Source organism: Ictalurus punctatus, chromosome 16 (genome assembly GCF_001660625.3).
Source record: "Ictalurus punctatus breed USDA103 chromosome 16, Coco_2.0, whole genome shotgun sequence".
Taxonomy (NCBI): domain Eukaryota; kingdom Metazoa; phylum Chordata; class Actinopteri; order Siluriformes; family Ictaluridae; genus Ictalurus; species Ictalurus punctatus.
Genome location: NC_030431.2, coordinates 2,891,892 through 2,912,420, shown reverse-complemented (window position 1 = coordinate 2,912,420; position 20,529 = coordinate 2,891,892). Strand labels below are relative to the sequence as shown.

Here is a 20,529-nt window from a genome sequence, read left to right as displayed (position 1 = left end):
TTTTTCCCCCCTCTTGAATAGAGAGAGAATTGTTGTACAAGATCCAAAATGGAGTCCCAATTAGTCCCAAAAAATATTCATAATAATTTCAGGCTCCATTATGTAAACTATTTCACTGAATAATCATGGGTTTAAATCAAATAAATAAATAAATAGTGATAAAATAAAAGTGTCTTTCCCCGTTTGTGGTGGATAAAATTGAATAAAAATGTTTCAGGTCACTCTGAAGTGATGAAAGGGAATGAGGGACTAAATGTGTGTTTACCTGATGTGTTAACTTTATAATTTCTGTCAAGCCTTTGTAAAGTAAAATAATATAAAACACTTCATAAAAACGATTGTAATTAATCAGTAACGACACATTAACTAGCAAACTGCATAATATATGTATAATGGCCGTTTGTTACAGTGCACACATTGATTTAAACGTGAATTCGGCCAAGAATTTACTGAGATCATCTCATACAGTGAGACAAGTAATAATCTTAAGACACCACTGTAATCGCAAAGTCTGACACTGGCTTCGGGTAGGAGGTCTTACATGCCAGTTGCTACGCATAACTTTGTTGGGTTGATCCAAAAACAAAAAACAAAAAAAACCCTCAATAGACTTTCTTTAACCCTAGACTTAAATCTGTAGAATTTCATGAATTTTTGCTTAATGTAAGCCTTCAGCCTTAACTTAAATTTGAAGTCACACATGCTGATGTACCCATAAACACAACCCAAACTTGTAGAAGGGAATTTTAGGAACAGTTTGACTACCGGGACATTGTGCTCCTCCCCTCCCCCACAGCCCTCATATGGCTTTCTTTAGGCCCAACTTTCAGGCGGGAAAACATTGGCTCCTGTTGCTGTTTCCCTCTGCGGTGTGTATGCACACACACACACGCACACGCACACACACACACACACACACACACACACACACACACACACACATACACACAGGATTGAGGATTGGGGGGGAGTGGGAGTGGCAGGTGGGTTTCAGATAACACAGTGAGCACAGGGGCCTCTCTGGCACAACAGCTGCCCACCACCATCCCCTCCATCTCCATGCCATGGAGGAAGAAATGAGGCTCAATTACAAACTGCAACACTTGCATGCACGTGCGGCTTGAATGCACGCACACTGCAATGTTCATGTGCCGTCCACAATAAAGAAAGTGCTAAAAATTCTGTACTTCTATCTGTACAGGGTTGTAATTACATGTTTCTTCCATTGTCTGAGACACTGAACACACAAGCAGCCATCTTTAAAGAAAAGCGGGCTTTTTATGGCTTTTAAATTTACACTGAGTTGCATTCAGGTTGTATGGAGCAAGTTCCCATGTCTCTGGTATTTCCGAACATGGGGTATATTTACTTTTTATATTTACGAACGCTTCTCACTTGACAGCATTTTAGTGCAATTTATGTTAGCCCTGGCAATCAGTATATCAATCTACAGAGTGTCCCAAACGTCTCTATACATATTGGAAATGAACACTTTTGAAGCAAAGTGTCTTCCAAAATTTTTCACATTTAGTTTATATTATATTCTCTTTTCGGATGGCTTTTAAGAATGGCTTTGACAAAAGAAGAACGCATTGAAATCGTTCACAACAAATTCAAGAAGACTGGACCGAGAAGTGGACGTCCATGAACATCCACTGATGAAGGCACAACCGACATGGTGCTAGCATACATAGTCCCCCATCTTAGCGTTGTCAGTTGATCAGTTAATACATGGTCTCCCATAAGTACTGACGCACTTTACTACAAAAATGAGACGATGCTGAAGAAGCATCGGTATCGCATGCAAAATGCTTTTGAAATATTAATCCCCTGAGATGACCTTCAGGTGTTTGCATAGCTTGACAAAGCCTGTTTGAGATGCTACATTTCCTCGACTCCAATGTTCACACTATGTTGTTTTTAAGAAAGATAAACATCCTTTTAAAGATTTCATAAGGGAAGTCATTGCACAACCAAACACCACAAGTAAGCAACAACCAAATATAGTCAAGCTTTCATTAAATCATCCCAATGATGTTTTTTTTCCCTATGTTGAAGCTTGAAAACAGGTCAAAAAATGACATAATTCTATACAATAACTTCCCAACTCTGAGTTATGTAATGACTTCCTGTAGCATTCCTGATGAACCCTGATTGGATCAGCCGCCTGCTAAAGGTATTCGATTTAACAAGTGGAGGGGGTGAACTTCCATTTGAACACAATTCTCCTCCCACCACCATTTGCACATCTCACCTCTTCTATATGTTTATTCAGCCTGTTAGCATTCTGTTTTATTGCACCCCAGCACACCACAGTATAGGAAATAACACTTGCTACAAGAGAACACATGGGACGACTTCCCACATACGCTGATGGATCTGAGCCTCCTCAGAAAAGTATTGTTCTTTAGATCACAGATTTTCAACTTTTTGCATCCGAAGACATCTTTCACTGTTTGGCACGGGCCTCTTTATGCTCACATCTGAAATGTATTTTTTTATGAACATAATTCAAGTCAGATAATTCAAACTAGGCACATTAGACACATATGTAGTATTTATTTCCTGGGGGGAAAAAACTTTTGTATTTTTCATAAAGAAGGGAAAAGGAGAGAGGCCCAGGACGGAAAGAATGTTTAAAAGGGTTGCTATAATGTAAATGATAACAGGAACTAACTTGTTTCATGGATGTTCCACAACATTAAATGTAACTAAACTGATAAAAAAAAAAGAGTGTCATTCTTTAATTCATAAAAAAAAAATTATCATTAGCAAATTGCCATGGTATAAGCTGAATAAAACAATAATCAGCTTTGCAGTGTCTCATCATATTTTAATCCTTACATGATCTATAGCTCCTATAAGAACTAGTTTACAGTGAGTTTAACCACCGTTATACATTATGTATAATAAAGTCATAGACTATACTATGTATAAAACATGTATTCAGTGAGATCGCTACATATAGCCTATGTAAATCTTTTATTTCCCATGAGTCTTTAAATTAATGATTGATCAGAAATGTGACCTTTTTTTTTTGTCCGTGGTCACAATAAGGTTCATTCTTTACTTTTGACCTTGGTGTTGCTGGTGACAGATTAGATCAAAGAAGAGATTTGCCAGTGGGAGAAGAAGAGGTCATGTTTTGAGGGACTTGTAAAATAATTAATGGCAATTGTATTGTAAAATTTCATTTAGAGAATCCATTTAGAATGAAATATACTGCCAAAAATTATTCCAGCAATTTAACTGCAGTACTGTGCAATAGTCTTAGGCACATGTAAAGGAAATGCTGAAAGCAAACACTCCTTTATTTAATGAAATTAAATGTTTTATATATAAAACATTTACTGTATATAATATTATAACAATGTAATACTACAATACTATAAAGAGCAGTAAACAGCAAAATAAACAAAGTCAGTCTTTGGCATGACAACATTTTGCCTTTGAAAAAAAAATAGTGTCTCAGGTACACTACATAGTTTTATGAGAACACTGGCTGGAAAGTTTTTCTAAGCATCATGGAGAACCTGCTACAGTTCTTCTAAAGACATTGCAACACTTGCTCCTGTTTTTGCAGCTATCATTATGTCTTCTGTCTGAAATGTAGTCCAATATGTAATATGTTACTTTCTTTACTGACAAAGGTTTTCCTGTAAAATAGTTTTTTTTTAAAGAAAAAATAAAGCTTGTATAGCTAAAATGTGACCTTTTTTTCAGCAAAAAAACAAACAAACTATTATACACACTTTGTATTTAAAAGAACAAAAAAAAAAAATAGGGTGCCTAAGACATGAGCACAGTACTTTACATTTAGAGAAACCATTTATACGCTTCTTATGTCTATTTCTAGAAATTTGTATTAATTTTAAGCTTGAAATTATTCTCTTGGCCTAGAAGTTTACTTAGTATTTCTAGCATTTATTTCAAGAAATATGTTTTGAATGCACTCCTAAAGAATGTTCAGTTGCTATCGAATGGTTCAGTGCTTTTACAACATGGCGGCTTATTCAAAGAGGTTACTAACGAGTCAATAGAACCTAAAGGCCTGATTAAACATGATCTATGTTTAATTAGTCAACAGTTGGCTGACTTTTGTAGTCGAGTGTATTGATTCAGTACACACACAACAGGTGTGATTAAGTCTAAACACAGAAGTCTAAACACAAAAAATAATTATAACGAGTCTTTGGGACAGAATTGATTGTATGTAGTGTAAAGGCCAGATGTAAGCATGTCATTAGGGGGATTCCCCTCCCCAACAATACAGTTGCCTATATGGCTTTTCTATAGGACTTCCTCAGCAACTCAATGCTGCTGTTGTGTTTGAGACAGCCATTTTAACTCTGTCCACTCCCACACCCCCAGGTTAAATGTCACAGCAGCTATCCATTAGGATTTATGGTGCAGTGACATAGATTTTATAGTTTATCTATACACAACAAACACAGTGCAATATGGTAATAGGATATTTTACTGCTTCATTATACAGGCGTTTTTCAATAATGGCTTGAAGAAAATAAGAACATAAAGCCCATAGATCAGCACTTAACTTACAGAGATCTTTTGTCTGGTTGTAAGTGTGGGTACCTCAGCCACTAGAGGGCAACAAATGCTAAGCCTTATTAGTATGGAAGTCCCACATGTCATTCGTTTGGGCCTCATGCATAATATAAACGTTCTGCCTCTTACGTAACTGCTGCACAGTCATAAAGGAACAGTTTGTCCAAAAATCCAATGTAGAAAATGTTCCCCTTTATTCTCAATGGCAATTATTCAACCAAGACAAGTTTGGCATCTGAATTTTGCTAGTTTAGTTTTGCGCTGGAGAAAGTATAATGCATCATAAATCTTTAAATAAATATTTTCCTCAAACCACATCCAATTCTTCTACGACTAATCCATAAATATGAAATGAAACTAAATGGAACCGCCATCTTGGACTTACTTCAGCCTGGTTTGGTATCACTCTGCTGACCATACACCCCCATCACCACCCATACACCCCCAGCCCCATCCCTCCACCCACCCCCATTACCACTCCACAGACCCTGACGGCAACGTTTGAAGGTAAAATTGTAGCAAAATGCAACGCAAATAATTATGTAGTTCTATGTTAAACATTAAAAATGGACTTATTTTAACAATGAATAATGTTTTTTGGGGGTTTTTTGGGTGCGAGACTTCCATTATTGCTTAGCTACATTAGCCGTGTAGCTCTAAATGTGTGTAAATTTGAATTTTGAGATTTTAGACTGTACAACTGATGACTTACGGTCTTAGAATGCATAACGTGATGATTTAGGACGATTGCTATCAAAGACAGTTTGTCTAAAAGCTGCGGGAAGACATGAAACTCACAGGACAGCTACAGATACTCCGGTGGTGATGGCGAAATGTAAACGAACTACAGCATTGGACACTTTGAATAATTTATGCAAGGCCATCTGTCAATGACTGACGTAAGCAGAATGTAGTCATTTTCTTTAATCGCAGGTCTATCGTTAGAGGATCTTTCTTGTATAATTTGACACACTACTGCACAGTTTGTTACGGAATTCAAGCAACATTTTATTGGTGTGACAAGTAATCTTAAAAGGCAGATAGGTATCACACAGTCTATTTAAGTCTGCATTTCATATAGCAAAAGCAACATCGATAGATTTCTGATATGAAAACTGAAGCACGTCCTCTTGTATGATGTACACTGATGTCCTGTTTTGACCTTGTGTTTCAGTCCCCCGCTGACTCTAATCAAAGACGTGAGCCGTGGTCTCACGGCTGTCCACAGTGGGGAGGAGATCACACTTTATCCTCCTCATGTCCTCACACCTGCTCTCTTCCTGTAGATGGAGCCCAAACCACTATAGTAACACTTATAACGCACACTACCACCTCTTGAACTGCATCCAAACACTGCGCAGCACATCTCCTGTTGTTGAGAAGCTGAGAAGGCTGAAAACTGCCACCCCACACACCCCAGCTGCCCTAAATGTTGAGTTTGTGTTTCATTGCACACGTATAGTAGCCTCTTCATTCTTCAGGTTCCTCTGTAGGATTTCTGTCCGACTGGTTTGAAAATGGTTTGGCTCGAAAATTGGCCGAGTTGCACAGAGCGTTGGTTTCGCCTTAAATCACTACATGGCATGCAAATGTTTGTGTGGTTCTCTGCATTGTAAGCGAGAGGGTGGTGCATGAGGAAATACAGGGTTTAATGCATTCATCTAGCACACAATAGCATCATGTTGACTCATACCAAAGACATATTGTCCCCAGTACACACCTGCTGATGATCTTTTCTGTACACGTGACTGTGCTATATATACACACACATATATATAAGGTTGGGTTTAATTGCCAGGGAGACGAGTGTTTACTGTGTTTACACGCCAAAGAAGGGTGTATTATACAAACTTTATAGGAAACACGACACTTCATGAGTGCAAAGTAATCTTACTGCTTGACAAGCTACTCAGGCACTTTGGCATTTCAGTGATCGCCGTGCCACAAGTTCCTCCCTCGAGTTTTGGTATGACCCGGCCTGCATGCAAATCAGAGATGTTAAAACAGGTATCACACCTCTCTCCTGTTGCATGTGCATGATGAGAAGAATGCTAGACTTTGGTCTCCTTTCGGCACAATGATAGCAGTCGAGTGGAGAACTTTTATTTCACGTCTGCTCGGATATGAGTCAGAAGGAGAAAACTTTACTCTTCGTGGCTCTCCTTTGTTCCTAAATAATCCTCTGGATTGTTTTTTTTTGGGGTAAGTCTATTCTGTTTAAAGAGATTTCTAAGGTCCAAGTTGGATAAATATTGGGAAAATAATATTTTAAAAAACCTATATTGAACCAAATCTTAATGAAGCTTAAGTTTAGTTAAAGGCTTACGACATGACGTAATCCCTATTGTAGGTATTACATATTAAGAGACAATGGTGCGTTTCCACAAAACACCTCGTCGACTAACCAACTTGCATACCTCTGATTATATTAACCTCTTAATCTCCTGCCTTATTGATTATTCTTAATAACTAACATAAATAACCCATTGTTTAATATTAAACTAATTAGAAGCATATCTGTCTTACAAGAACAAAGACTGGACCCACTAGGATTTAACCGGTTAATTTTAAGGTCATTTCAAAATCTGACTTTGTTATTAATCTCAATATTTACTTAAGTGAAAGTATAGATACTGTATCAAAATCTTAGTTAAAAGTGGAAGTATGTAATCAAGTATGTACTGTAGTACATGTCCTCAAGGACAAGTCAAAACGTTCCTACTTTTAAATGTGTTCAAAAGTAAAAAGTTAATGTTTGTAGCTGAATAAATTAAGTACGTGTCATGTGAAAAGTAACTTTTATTGCTTACCTAAACCTGTTATAAGCGATTATGCAATTTATTTCTGAAAACACCATTCAATCTCTGTAACTTTGATGGCCATAAGCATGACTAAAGTAGGCTACGTAGTTTGCGGATGAACTCATCAGAAGTAAAATATGCTGTAAAAAAAAAAAAAAAAAAAAAAAAAAAGAACCCATATTTAACATTAGCAAGAATCTGACTTGCTGCTAAGCAGTTATGTTAGCTACTGGAATCGATGCTAGTCTTACCTGGCATTAGCAAAGAAAACAGGCTAACGTTGTTAAATATACCCAGTAGCAAAACTTTCCTCAACAAGCCTTTTCTAATGAAATGGAATTCATACCTTCTAGGGAGTTCAAGCAGACACCTCTATGAGTCTATGTATTGTATACGAGTCTTTGCTTACTTCAGCATATTGAAATGTTGGACTGAGGTAGAGCAGGGGCCATCATCTTCAAGTTCCACACAGCAGTCCGGTGGCTAATCCAACGCTAACCACATTGTATAGGTCATGGCAGATGCTAAATTGGCATGCTTCTGAAAATGATATTTTGTTTTCTACATTGATGACCTTACTTAGATGTTAAACTGAAATGTAAACAGAGCTCGATCTATTGATATACGGTATACAGTGATTGGCTGGATGAGGGCCTTAGCGAAATGAGTACAAGTACTCAATTTCTCGACCACTTAAGTGAAGTATATGTAAATCTTCCAATATAATACTTACTTATGGTAATGAAGTACAATTATTCAAGTATTTTCCCCCATTGAATTTGTTTCTATAAACTCTCAGGATTTGAATATTGGCATGAGCTCTTCTGAAGAAGCATGGACAAATTCACCGTTGCGGCTGTCTTGCTTTTCGTCACAGCGGGTGAGTATTCATAATTCATTGTTTTTTGTTTTTCTATTTCCTCACGGCTCCTTAATTAATTAACGAGACATGTACAGAATGTGTAACCCGTGCGTGTACGTTCTATAGCCCACAGGAAGACTTCTCAAAAACAAAATTAAATCTTAGATGGTATTCTGAGATTTCTTTATAATAAAAGTTGCTTTACTGAACTACCAGTTAAGGAATGATGTTCTGCAACATTAATGCTACCATTACAGACCCTTATGTAGTGGCAGCAGGGTGCCAGTAGGAATTTTGGACCTCTTGGCCAGTTAAAGGAAAATATTTTGCATGTTTCATGCTTTTGTGTAGATCTCCAGTCCATGACTTATGAATACACTCCTGAAACTCCTTTTGTCGAGTCTAAAAATCTTTCTGATTCCTTTCTACGCTAGACTGTAGATTCATGTCGAAGTATAGACCCAAAAATGTACGTGAGTGAAAGTATTTAAGAGTCAAACTAAATATTTTAACTGATCAAGATTGAGCCATCCAGACTTGACTTTTTTCATTCATTAACATTCCAACCATGTAGAAACGGATGCTAAGTTAACAACGAAACAAAACAACAGTAGCTAGCAAATTTACCAACCTTAATGCTAACTTAGCGCAACATGCTTCTTTAGATTTGATGGCAAATTTGCTCAAAGAAAACAAATTAGCACAGTTGTGCACAGTTTCCATCGACATTGATGTGAATTTACTTCAAGTATCCAACTTTAATAATACTTGAGTAGAGATAAAAACCAGTCCCTCCAGGATTTAGCAATTTTGCAATCGGAGAAATGAACGCAAAATCAAGCAAATTTCGGAGGAGCTTGCAATTTTTCGAAATTTCCGCAGATTTGGTCCAAGACACATCATCACGACACGCATTCAGCCAAAGCCCTCTTTGATTCACGTTAGTTGAACATGAGTACAGCTAAAAGGTCTCGTTTACCAACACACATCACAGAGGAAGACCGTGCAAAACAATTTCATGCAATTGCAATTTTGAGTGAAATAGCTACAACTTTTCGGTTTATCATATTTGGTATTTGGAGGAAACGTGGCACGAACCCAGTCGAGCATTACAGACTTAAAAAATAAGAAATCAGGACTGCAGCTGGTGATCTGTCTTTAAGTGTGTGCGTGTGTATGTGAAAGTTTTCCCTCGTATAGTTCTCATCATGCCAGTGATGATACCTTGTGATATAAGCATATTCAGGTAGAGGAGTGTGCTGGGCTGTGATCTCTCAGAAATCTAAAAGGTCTCACCTGGTTGAAAATGTCTGGCATTTCTGAAGTGGGCAGCTAACACACATCACCTGCCTGATCGCTGTCTGCCGAGAGCAGAAGATTCAAATCTCATGACTGTCAAACAGGCTCGACGGGCTCAAATCGGCTTGGTGGTTCTGGATAAAAATCGCCACAATGAACGAATGCGCTTAATTTCAACGCAAAATTGGTCATGCGTCACATAAATGGTCTTGTTTGGATGTGGGTAAACCTCTGCACATGCAGGAAGACATCATCCTGTTCGATATATAGCATGGTTTCCCCAATCAAGATCCTCTTTTCTTTTATTCATTCATTTTGCAACATAATATTACAATAATACTTTGTTTTTTAGTCATTTTTCGCTTTCCTGACACGCTGAACTACCTATCGATCGGTAGTTTTTCAGTCAACAACATCGAGTCAATAGCTCTGACTCAGTGGAACAACAGAAGTCAAGAAAACACACATGAAAATATGGATTTACAAGCATGATGGTAAACAAATATGCCAAGGATTGGTGTCTCAGAAAATTTCTACGTTTGGCAATTCCTGTCACGTAGCATATTTCCTATGAAACATGTCTCCACAACATAACAGACCCAGAATATGCCATTCTTTATATATTACTATGCAGATATTTGTAGGTTTCACTCTAGCCTTTAAACCTCGATACTCAGAGTGCATACCAAACATGCCTAGTTTGTTGTTTAACGATCAAAAGATCTGCTGACGAGTGAAAACAGAACCCGGCTACACCCATTGTGTCACTTTGTTTGACTAATTTACACACATGTACTTGTAAACGGTGAGCTTTATGGCTCGGACTATTGCTCTCTACCAAAGTTCAGCCTCATTAGCTCTGCTTTAGTGTAACAGACACCATTAAATCTACTCTAAAGCTCGAATCCGAACACACTGAACTCGCAGTTTTAACAGGAAAAAAAAGTGTGAGAAAATGGACACTCCGAGTCGTTCCAACGCCTACATTCTACTTATTATTTGTCTCACCTTGGTACACCTCGGTTTCGTCTCCACCCACAGAGTACGTGAGACAAAACATTTTCTTAGATTTCCTTTTTCACATCCAAATAGCTAGGACGAGCTTCAGAACCTGGAAAAGTTGCAATCTGATTGGCTAATCTCAGTTCTGATTAGTTCTGCATCCTGTGATTTATCCCATGCCTTGTCCCCCCTGTGTTGGGGGAAAGGCATGGGATGAATAGGAAAGGCTCCAAGCTCTCCCCCGTGACCCTGTGTAAGATAAGCGGTATGGAAAATGGATGGATGGAGTGAAATATAGTTGCTGGATTGATGTTTCATGGCATCATCACCATTAACAGTCTGAAACAGAGGTTCCAGGAATAGCCAGATCAGCTAAGAATGAATGTGTTCCCGGTAGTGGACTTTACAGCCAATGAACTCTTCACATATTTAGTGAATTGAGTTCAATTTGAATTAACAATTAAAAAAACAACTATTTTTTTGCTTATGTTGTTGTATACAGTTGTATTATTGTTATACAATATATTATGCTTGATTAACAAGGTAATAAACAAGAATTCATACTTTATAATCAGTTGAATTCCCGTTTCTGATTGGTTGACAGACAATCTGAGGTGTACATTATTGTCTAATAATTCAATGGCCCGTCGTCAATTCTTCCTTACTTAATCACCAACAATTATTTGATGGTGTAAATGATTTTTTTTAATGCCATTATAAATGGTCTTTAATAATTATGGACTTGGGGGACTTAAGTGGTAAGAGCTAAAGACTCTTTCTGTTTTTCCAGGTGTGAGCGCTCAAGTGATGGTACCCCTGAAGGAGACGGTGCTCCAAAACACTGACGCCAAGTTCAACTGCAGCGTGACGGCGCCTGGCTGGTCTGTCATGGCCTGGACAGTGAATCAACGCTTAGTCCTTAATATTTTAGAGGACGTGGGTCCGATCGGTATTCTTAGTCGCTACTTTGCCACAAACTACACCACAGCAGGAGACTACAAATGGGAGTTTATGATCAAGGGCGCCACAATAAACGATACTGGAAACGTGGGATGTCAGGTGGAGAAAAGTCTGATGGTGTCCGCTGCACTGACCGTCCAGCGTGAGTACAATTTATATTGAATGATAACATCTGTATGAATGTTTACGTGATAAGCGAATCCAACAAAACAACAAGACTACAATTACAAACTTTATCAGGCAACATCACCACCAGAATTCTAGCAAGGAAGCCATTTTGTTGTGTTGTTAAAACCCAGAGTTTTAGCTCAACCTGCTGGCAAGCTAGCTAACGTAGCATTAGGCTAAGTGCATCTTAGTGTGAACACAGGTTTATACACAAAAATGAGTCCTCACAGATTATTCGTGTGAAGACACTCGTGTGTGTGTGTGTGTGTGTGTGTGTGAGAGAGAGAGAGAGAGAAAGAGAGAGAGAAAGATTCCACTGAAATGAAAAAGCTCACACAGAAACTGCAGGCACTTAAACACTTCACTGCGTCTAAGGCTTTATTACTGTCTATAACCTGTAAGAAAATAAAAAAGTATCGATCTTCAGTGAGCTGCTTCTTAATTTAGCTGCCAGTGAAGTCTATTTTCCAACTCATTACTTCTTTTCAGAGGTGCAGCGAAGAGTCGATTTCATTTAGCAGGTCATAGTTAAATAAGGACAGATCTGGGGTTTTCTGTGGGAAAGGATCCACGACCAAACTCAATACTTATTTTTATTCATCCGTGTGTGTGTGTACGCTGGTGCTCTGTAATTACATGGATACATGGTTTTCTTAAAGGTTTGTGTTTTATGAAGAATCTGAGTATTTCAGCGCGAGGCTAACAAGCTAACTATTAACAAGCTAAAAGCCCAAACAGTTAACAAGCCAAGAATGAAATATGTTAAAAATTGTTATAGTTCCTATATGTAACAATTATTTTATTGACAGTTAAACAAGCTAACCAGCTAAAGACAAAAGATAGCATTTGGTATATTTCCCTAATGTTTCAAAATAGCATTTCTGTGGCTTTTTTATTTATTTATTTATTTTTGCTTGTTTTTACAAAGAAAGTTTGAGGCTCTCCTGGTAAATTTCAGAATTGGAACTGGATGGGAAATACAAGAACAAATGAGTAACATATCTGTAAATCAAATGTTTTAGTTACAGTACAAGCTATCTATTACCAAGCAACAACAAACTAGCTTTGAACAAGCTAATAACAGGCTAGCAATTAACAAGCTAACAATTAACAACCTAAGCTAACAACTGACACGCTAATAAGCAAGGAACCGCAGCTGCTGATAATTATATATATATATATATATATATATATATATATATATATATATATATATATATATATATATATATATATAAAATGACCCTGCTGAAAAACAAACAAAGTATAGAAACCCTTATAGAATTTGTAATTGTTATAATGGGAATTGTATTGGTTTTAACAGAGACTGTAATGGTCCCTGTGGGTCTCTACTGGTAATTTGTCGTCTTCTACTGGTGGCACATTATGTCTAGTGGATACCATTAAGGACAAGAAATGGTAATGGTTTTAATGGTTAGCAGATGAGTTGTAATGGTATTTGTAGTGGAAACCGTTCGAATTTCTGTGATGGTTTCCATTGTTTTGGGGATTAAAAAAAAAATCTCAGCATCATGGTCATTTAAAAAAATGTTTCTCTTTTGCAAAGTTAAACTTTTAAATCTGGAGTTTATATTAACGTATAATGATGGACTCTTCTTTGAAATGCGATTTGCGAAAGCTGGATTTTTTTCTGAGTGATGAAATAAATAAAAATAAAAAAAATCAATTCTTCACAGTGGGCCTACTGTATCTTTTCATGCTTATAGATCTTTCATTGCTAATCAAATGCTCAGTGCGGCGTGCCATATTAACTGTGTGTGGTGCGTGTGTAGCTTAAGCTCGTCTCAGTCATGTGTGGAGCTGAAATGAAAAATCTCTGAGCGCTGATGTAGCTCTTGAGCAATGCTGTACACGTATTGGAATGCTTTGATTGTTTATTGATGTATAGTGTGTGTTGTGGCTTTTTTTTCTTCTTCTCACCCATTTCGCCGTTTCGCGCTCCTGAAATCATTCTCGTTAAAAACGTATTACTCTGGTGCTCCTAAATGACTCGGCGCTTTCCGGCATCTTCTGGGAAATCACGCTTACTCTGGAGAAAATAGCTGTTTGTGGTCACACATTATAGTTCTTCGTACACTGTCCTGTTTAACAGTATTGTGATATATCTCTGACACATCTATACTAAATGGCACACTTATATAGTGCTTTTATCCAAAGTGCTTTACACTGTTTCTCATTCACCCATTCACACCAATGGTAGCAGAGCTGCCATGCAAGGCGCTAACTTGCCATCAGGAGCAATTTGGGGTTTAGTGTCTTGCCCAAGGACACTTCGGTATGTGGAGTCACGTGGGCCAGGAATCGAACCACCAACGCTATGATTAGTGCACAACCCGCTCTACCACCTGAGCCACAGCCACCCTTATTGATAATGCTTTCGCGTGACAGTCCGCTATTGTGCTCAATCACTCATATTTGCTCTGATACCAACATCTGATACCACGTCATACTATATGAGCGGTATCAGTGGTTGTAGTCCTTAAATATGAGCGCAACATGCTGTGATTTGTGTACACAAGAGCAGGAAAGAAACTGTCGCATGCGAGAGCACTGAGACGTGAGCTCGCCAGGGTTTTTGTTTACAAGTCAAGGTGCAACCAACATAAACAAAGCAAAATAAAATATTCCATGACATTCCTGATTGCTTAATACTAAGTAGGTTACTTGTATGTAAGTAAGTAAGATTTATTAATAGAGCACATTTCCAAAAAACTTGCGTTGACGAAAGTGCTGTGCAATACATTTCAGTTTAGAACACCAGTGTTTTATTATAGGTTATATATCACAGTGCTGTTTCTCAAATCTGATTGGCCAGAAGGTGTTGATTATTAATTTTTAACAGCAGCTTTTACAGTAGTGCTGGCTGTAAGGTAAATCACAGGTTTATATAAATGCTTATTGTATCGTGTTATTGTTTTTATAACAGCTCATTCACAACGACTTGCATGGTGGACGTGCCACGTAATCTAAATCTAATAATTATTGGAAAAGACCAGCGCTTTGAGAGAGAGAAACAACAGAGGCAATAATAGGACCAAGCTTGACTTGTGCTTCATTCTATGGACAAGCCACAACATTAAATGCAACTATAAACAGACAAAAAGTATGAAGTGTTCTTTTTTTAAAACTGCTCACAAATTGTTGTGGTATAAAAGAAATGTTTTTTTTTCCGTCTTGTTTTGTTTTGGGTTCACATCATGTGTGCTTGTTTACAATTTCACGAGCCATCGTTTCTGTTCCCGTTCTGTCTTCACCCCTGTTATGGCATTGGTTTGTTACCTGGCTGTATCCACCTGTTCTGTGTTAGCTCATTTATTAGTTTGTGTATGTATACCCTGCTGTGCTCCACCAAAGACTTAAATCTTGCAGTGTGGTCCATCCTAAAGTGATTACGCCTACATGGGGGCACACATGCCATTGTAATTTGTAGGGCTGTTTTAGGCTGAAATAAAAATGACGTCAAAGAACCCTTTTAAATGGCCGTTACTGACTAACTGACATCAAGGACACGTGGTGCTCCTGTGAATATTTGCAGTTATTACTGTGAAGGTATAAATATGTGTAAGCTGATTTACTAACAGAGGCTTGCGTTTGTGTTTCAAACGAGCAAAACAGTTGGTGTTCTTGGCTTCCTTAGCAGCTTTGTGCTATGACTAATTCTCGGTCGCCAATCCTGCAAATGACTCAATGTAAATGAAGAACTAATACACTGTAACGCCTATTTAATGTGTGTCTGTCCTCAGAGAATGGCACAGTGGCGATTACCTGGTCTAACCGGATAGCTACAGAAGGAGATCAGGTCACGTTCCAGTGTCTGGCAGCAGGCTGGTTACCTGCAGCGCAGCTTTCCTGGTCAGTGAACGGCACACTGGTGGATATAGGGCTCTATAATACGAGCTCGGTGGCAAACGGGACTCTCATGAACTCCAACAGCACTCTCAAAATCACCGCCAAGAGCAATGTTTCCGTGGCCTGTCTGGCGACCATTTCTACTCTCCCATCGCCTGAAATCAGCACCGTCTTCCTGACCGTCCGTAAGAGACGTTACAACGTACAGGCTTATGCGATGTAAAATAGGAACCGACAAAGGAATCTTTTTACATCGAACTGTTCTAACTTGCAATAATGAATATTAAAAACACGACGGGCCTCGTTTATCGATCTTTCGTAGTAATGTATGTATGTTGGTAAATGCCAATCAGTTGTAAACTACCAAATGTGTTAAATGGCACAGCTGATTTACATTTAATCACACCTACAAAAGTCCATAAAAGGCAAAGCTTACAGATAGCAGAAAACAATATAATAAGATAAATATCTATTAACGCAGCACAGCCATTGGGATGCTTCAGCTACCAGATCTTCCTCATTTGCAGGGTGCCATTACTTTTTTCCCTAGTGAAATGTCGAGCCTTATTCGTCTTAATTTACGGACTTGTTTTGGAACCACTTTCTCTTCGATTTGGAGCCAGTCAAATGAGGTTGAGATTAGTCTCATTATATGTACAATTTACAAATTCACAGAGCTCTTGTAGAACACAAATGGTGTTTTCCAAACTAAGTGGATTTTCATGAACATCGTATTTCTTGTGAACAATTTATGAATAAATTCCTTCACAGTCCTTCCAGTTTGATAAATGAGGCCTAATGATAACAATATCGCATGTGACAACAAAGATAATATTCAGTCATGCATCTCAAAAGGCAATTTAAATGAACACGTAGCATAACTAATTAGCTACATTGCTTGAATTTATTCACGTGAATATTTCTATTTCCGTGTTGCAGAGAAGGCCGTGCCGCCGCTACCCATAGACCGGACCGTGTTAATAGCGATCACCGTGGCCTTCAGCCTGGCCGCACTTTTAGTCCTCCTCATCATCGGCATCATCTTCTGCTGTAGGAGGCGGAGGAAAAAGAGTGAGTTCGCTGCCTGTCATTCATAATGTACAATGGATAATAAAAGTTTAATGAAGCCTTCAGTTAGGCCTTCAGTATAAGAGGGCTATAGTTAGATTAGCACTCTATATCTGTCTTTTACCAGCCTTTCAGAGATATAAAGCTATAATTAAATATAATATAATATAATATTTGGCGTCCACATCACATTATTTGCTTAAATGTCTTGGACTTCTGTAGAAGTCCAAGAGTGCAACACCATCACCAATAGTCACAAATGGTAAGAACAATTGAGAAGTGATCCTGGGGCTGATTTCTTTCTAGTCCAGACTGTAGATCCACGAGGTGATTACATAGAGGGACACACCCAATGCGTGATTTATTTTTAGCCCATTTATGATACGTCTTTGCTCAAACCTGATAGTTTTGTTCTCGAACCATTGATAGATATTAGATGTTAGCCCTCCCATATAACATCATCACCAGGGCTGGGCAATATGACGATAATACCGATATTGTGATAATATTGAATTGTGTCACAGTACAGTTTTCTGAGAGATTGTGGGCGCCATTATGTCTTTTTATAACTATTTTGTGTTTAGATAGAAAAGATACAAAAAGCTAACTCTTACGTTCCTGCTTTTCAGGATCAAGGTATCAGGATGAAGTGAGGTATGTACACTGAACGCACAATGATAATCTGAAGCACAAAACATATGAATGAAAGTTTGGTATCAATCTGCAGAGACTTATTTATATATTGTCATGTCTTGACTTGGTGCTTGGGTGTGTCTGTTTTCTCACTTGCGTGTCAGTGACCTGCTAAAAGCTTTTGATTTTCCCTGTAGAGCACGCGCTGTAGCGCAAGCCGCATACACTGAGAGAGGACGGGTACGGGAGAACTTTGGCTATGTTGAAGACAGTCCCAGTGGTGAGACACACACACATACACAGGCGCACTGTAATGCACAGGAGCCACAGGGAGATGGACGTGTCTCTCATTTCTGGTCATACAGCAGAGATTCAAATCACGAGCATGAAAATCCTCTTTTATTGAATTAGTTAGCAAGTATGGTATTGTAATTTGGTGAAAATGGTGGAAAGCAGGTTCACACTAACAAAATGTATTTCACGAATAAGTCGATTTTACTTAAAATCAAACGTTTCGAACCTGGTTGAAGAGATGCTGCAAAACTTTCTCAGGAACATTTCCTAGTGTTAATGTCTTTAAAATCCGTCTCTAAAATCAGGTTCTTCCCATAATCCACTGGTCAAATGTGCTTACCCTCTGTCGTTTTATGCTCTTTCTGTGCTTTCTAGTTTCCGATAAATCAGTTTTACATCTAACAGATCAGTAGCCTATACACACCGATCAGCCATAACATTAAAACCACCTGCCTAATATTGTGTAGGTCCCACTTGTGCCAGCAAAACAGCTCTGACCCGTCGAGGCATGGACTCCACAAGACCTCTGAAGGTGTACTGTGGTATCTGGCACCAAGACGTTAGGAGCAGATCCTTTAAGTCCCGTAAGTCGTGAGGTGGGGCCTCCATGGGTCGGACTTGTTTGTCCAGAACAACCCACAGATGCTCAATCGGATTGAGATCTGGGGAATTTGGAGGCCACGTCAGCACCTTGAACTCTTTGTTATGTTCCTCAAACCGCAGTGAAGCAGGGAGCATTATCCTGCTGAAAGAGCGCCACTGCCATTAGAGAATATCGTTGCCATGAAGGGGTGTCTGCAACAATGTTTAGGTTGGTAGTACGTGTAACATCAAGTAACATCTACATGAATGCCAGGACCCAAGGTTTCCCAGCAGAACACTGCCCAGAGCATCACACTTCCTGCACAAGCTTGCCTTCTGTCGCCAGTTCACCACTTTTGCTAGGTACTAACCACTGCATACTGGTTACACCCTACAAGACCTGCCATTTTGGAGATGCCCTGAGTCATCTATCCTTACGCTTACCCACTTTATCTGCTTCCAACACATCAACTTTGAAGGTTTTATTTTTAATGGCTGATCGATGTAGAGGGGTATAATACGATATCTGACATATTTTGCATTGTATTTTGTGTTAACTGTGGATTTTTAGAAATGACTCGATCTGAATATTTTTACAGTAGCTGACCTTGACGGGGTGTACACCATCGGCGGCTTCCAGCGAGGCAGTTATTTCAACAATATTCAGGTAACAGTGCAAAATAAATGTACATGTGCACAATTGATACCACGACTCTTAACTGAATGCATCAAAATCAGTCCTGTGCTAATGTCGAGTCCTTACCTTCTAGATTCCTGAGGTGAATTCTAGCCGATACTCCAGCGGTCCTTCTTACGACGGTTATTCCCTCGATGATCCCGGGCTCCAAAAACACAGACATCAGACTATCGTGTAAATGGACCAAGAGCTTAATTTTTAATTTTTTTTCAAAACAACGTACAGAAGTCTTAACTTATTGCGTAAGTTATATTATATGTTCATCGTGCACTGATAATACAAGCATATGTATTTTAAACTTCTATGTAAAGTATATATTTTTATTTAATGTCAGAAAATGTTTCATAACTGCATGGTGTACAAAAAGGGCTATATGAGATGCATACGAGGTTTGATGACCTGTTTACGTGCACAGATCGCATACGCTGCTTCAAGTTACAGTTCAAAGGAGGCTTTCTAATAGAACTGTGATAATAATTCATGTTTCCGTGAATATGAACACAGAACAGTGGTAAGATTGCTTATCAGAAGCGACAATTGTGGTCAGTGTTCTTATCAGGTGTTGGAAGGAACATTTGAAGCTCTTAGAAGACTTATTCAAAGTCATTATGGTTTTTGAGAACGGATACAGTGTCACAGAAAAAGGAGCAGTGAGTTCGTTTATAAACGAACATTTATATGATTGGGTAATAAAACAAAGCATTAATTTAGCTATACTAGGACATATTCAGATTCGGAGTTAATAAATGAAAAACAAATGACCACCTTCTCCAATTGCTACAGACCTTTGTTATACAGTAAAAGGCTCGAACCGTATCCTAGGTCCTTCTCTCAGGCTTTTATGTGAGTATGTTTATTCATACAGTGTCCTAGCTGCTAATAATCTACCTGAATAAGCTACAGGAGTGATGTTTCTGTGATGCACTTTTTTAAACATTCTCTCTACACTAGGTACTTCTTAAAACTCAGCTTTTTCACTGGTGTTTGAGATGGATCCAAATATAATGGTGGAAAAATCGAAAAAATTGTTCGTTCACTATAACGTCAATAGATAAATTTCTACATGCAATAAAATGAACGAGTCTGTGTCGACACTGTGCCTGTGTATTTATCTTCCTTTGATGATGCAATCATGGGCGGTCACCGCTTATGAAACTTTCAGCTTAATTCCTGGTGCGAATTAGTCAACGGAGTAATTTTACTGATGACCATTTGATGTGGTGCATTAAGCTTCATTAGGCAAACTCAAGTAACTGAACTTGTGGATTTTTTTTATTCCCTGTGGGCCAAACACATTACTTCAAGGCAATGATGCCCATCTCTAGTATGACTGTTTAAGTAAAAATGACAAACGAGGATGGAATTCAGTGCGGCCAAGGAACTTCCACCTCATTAAGTAAGCATTAGCATACAGTATACTCTCTCTCTCTCTCTCTCGATCCTAAACATTAAGTACATTACTAAGGTGTCAGGCCACCATGAGACACCAAAACACCTTCAAAACATCTTGGCATCAATTATATGAGAATTCTGGACCGGACTGGAAAAATGGAAAAGCATTTTGATGATGGTTATGGTAAGACCACTCCAGAATCTCACAAAAGTGCTCGACTGGTTGAGATGTGGTGAGTAAGAAAGTCCATAGCATGTATGATTTCCATCATTTTAAACCATTCAGTGAGCCACTGTGTCCTGTAAATCAAGGCGGGGTCAACCTGGAAGAGACC

At 38.5% G+C, this 20,529-nt stretch overlaps 1 protein-coding gene across 1 annotated transcript; it reads left to right on the top strand.

Moving 5' to 3' along the window:
• Window positions 1-6,430: 6,430 nt before the first annotated feature.
• On the top strand, window positions 6,431-19,899 carry igsf5a (immunoglobulin superfamily, member 5a). The gene is made up of 9 exons (XM_017490047.3): window positions 6,431-6,768; window positions 8,167-8,247; window positions 11,321-11,632; window positions 15,423-15,713; window positions 16,468-16,599; window positions 17,226-17,250; window positions 17,427-17,509; window positions 18,705-18,772; window positions 18,876-19,899. The coding sequence occupies exons 2-9, from the start codon at window positions 8,202-8,204 to the stop codon at window positions 18,978-18,980; spliced, it is 1,062 nt and encodes a 353-aa protein (XP_017345536.1). The 5' UTR covers window positions 6,431-6,768; window positions 8,167-8,201; the 3' UTR covers window positions 18,981-19,899.
• Window positions 19,900-20,529: the final 630 nt, after the last annotated feature.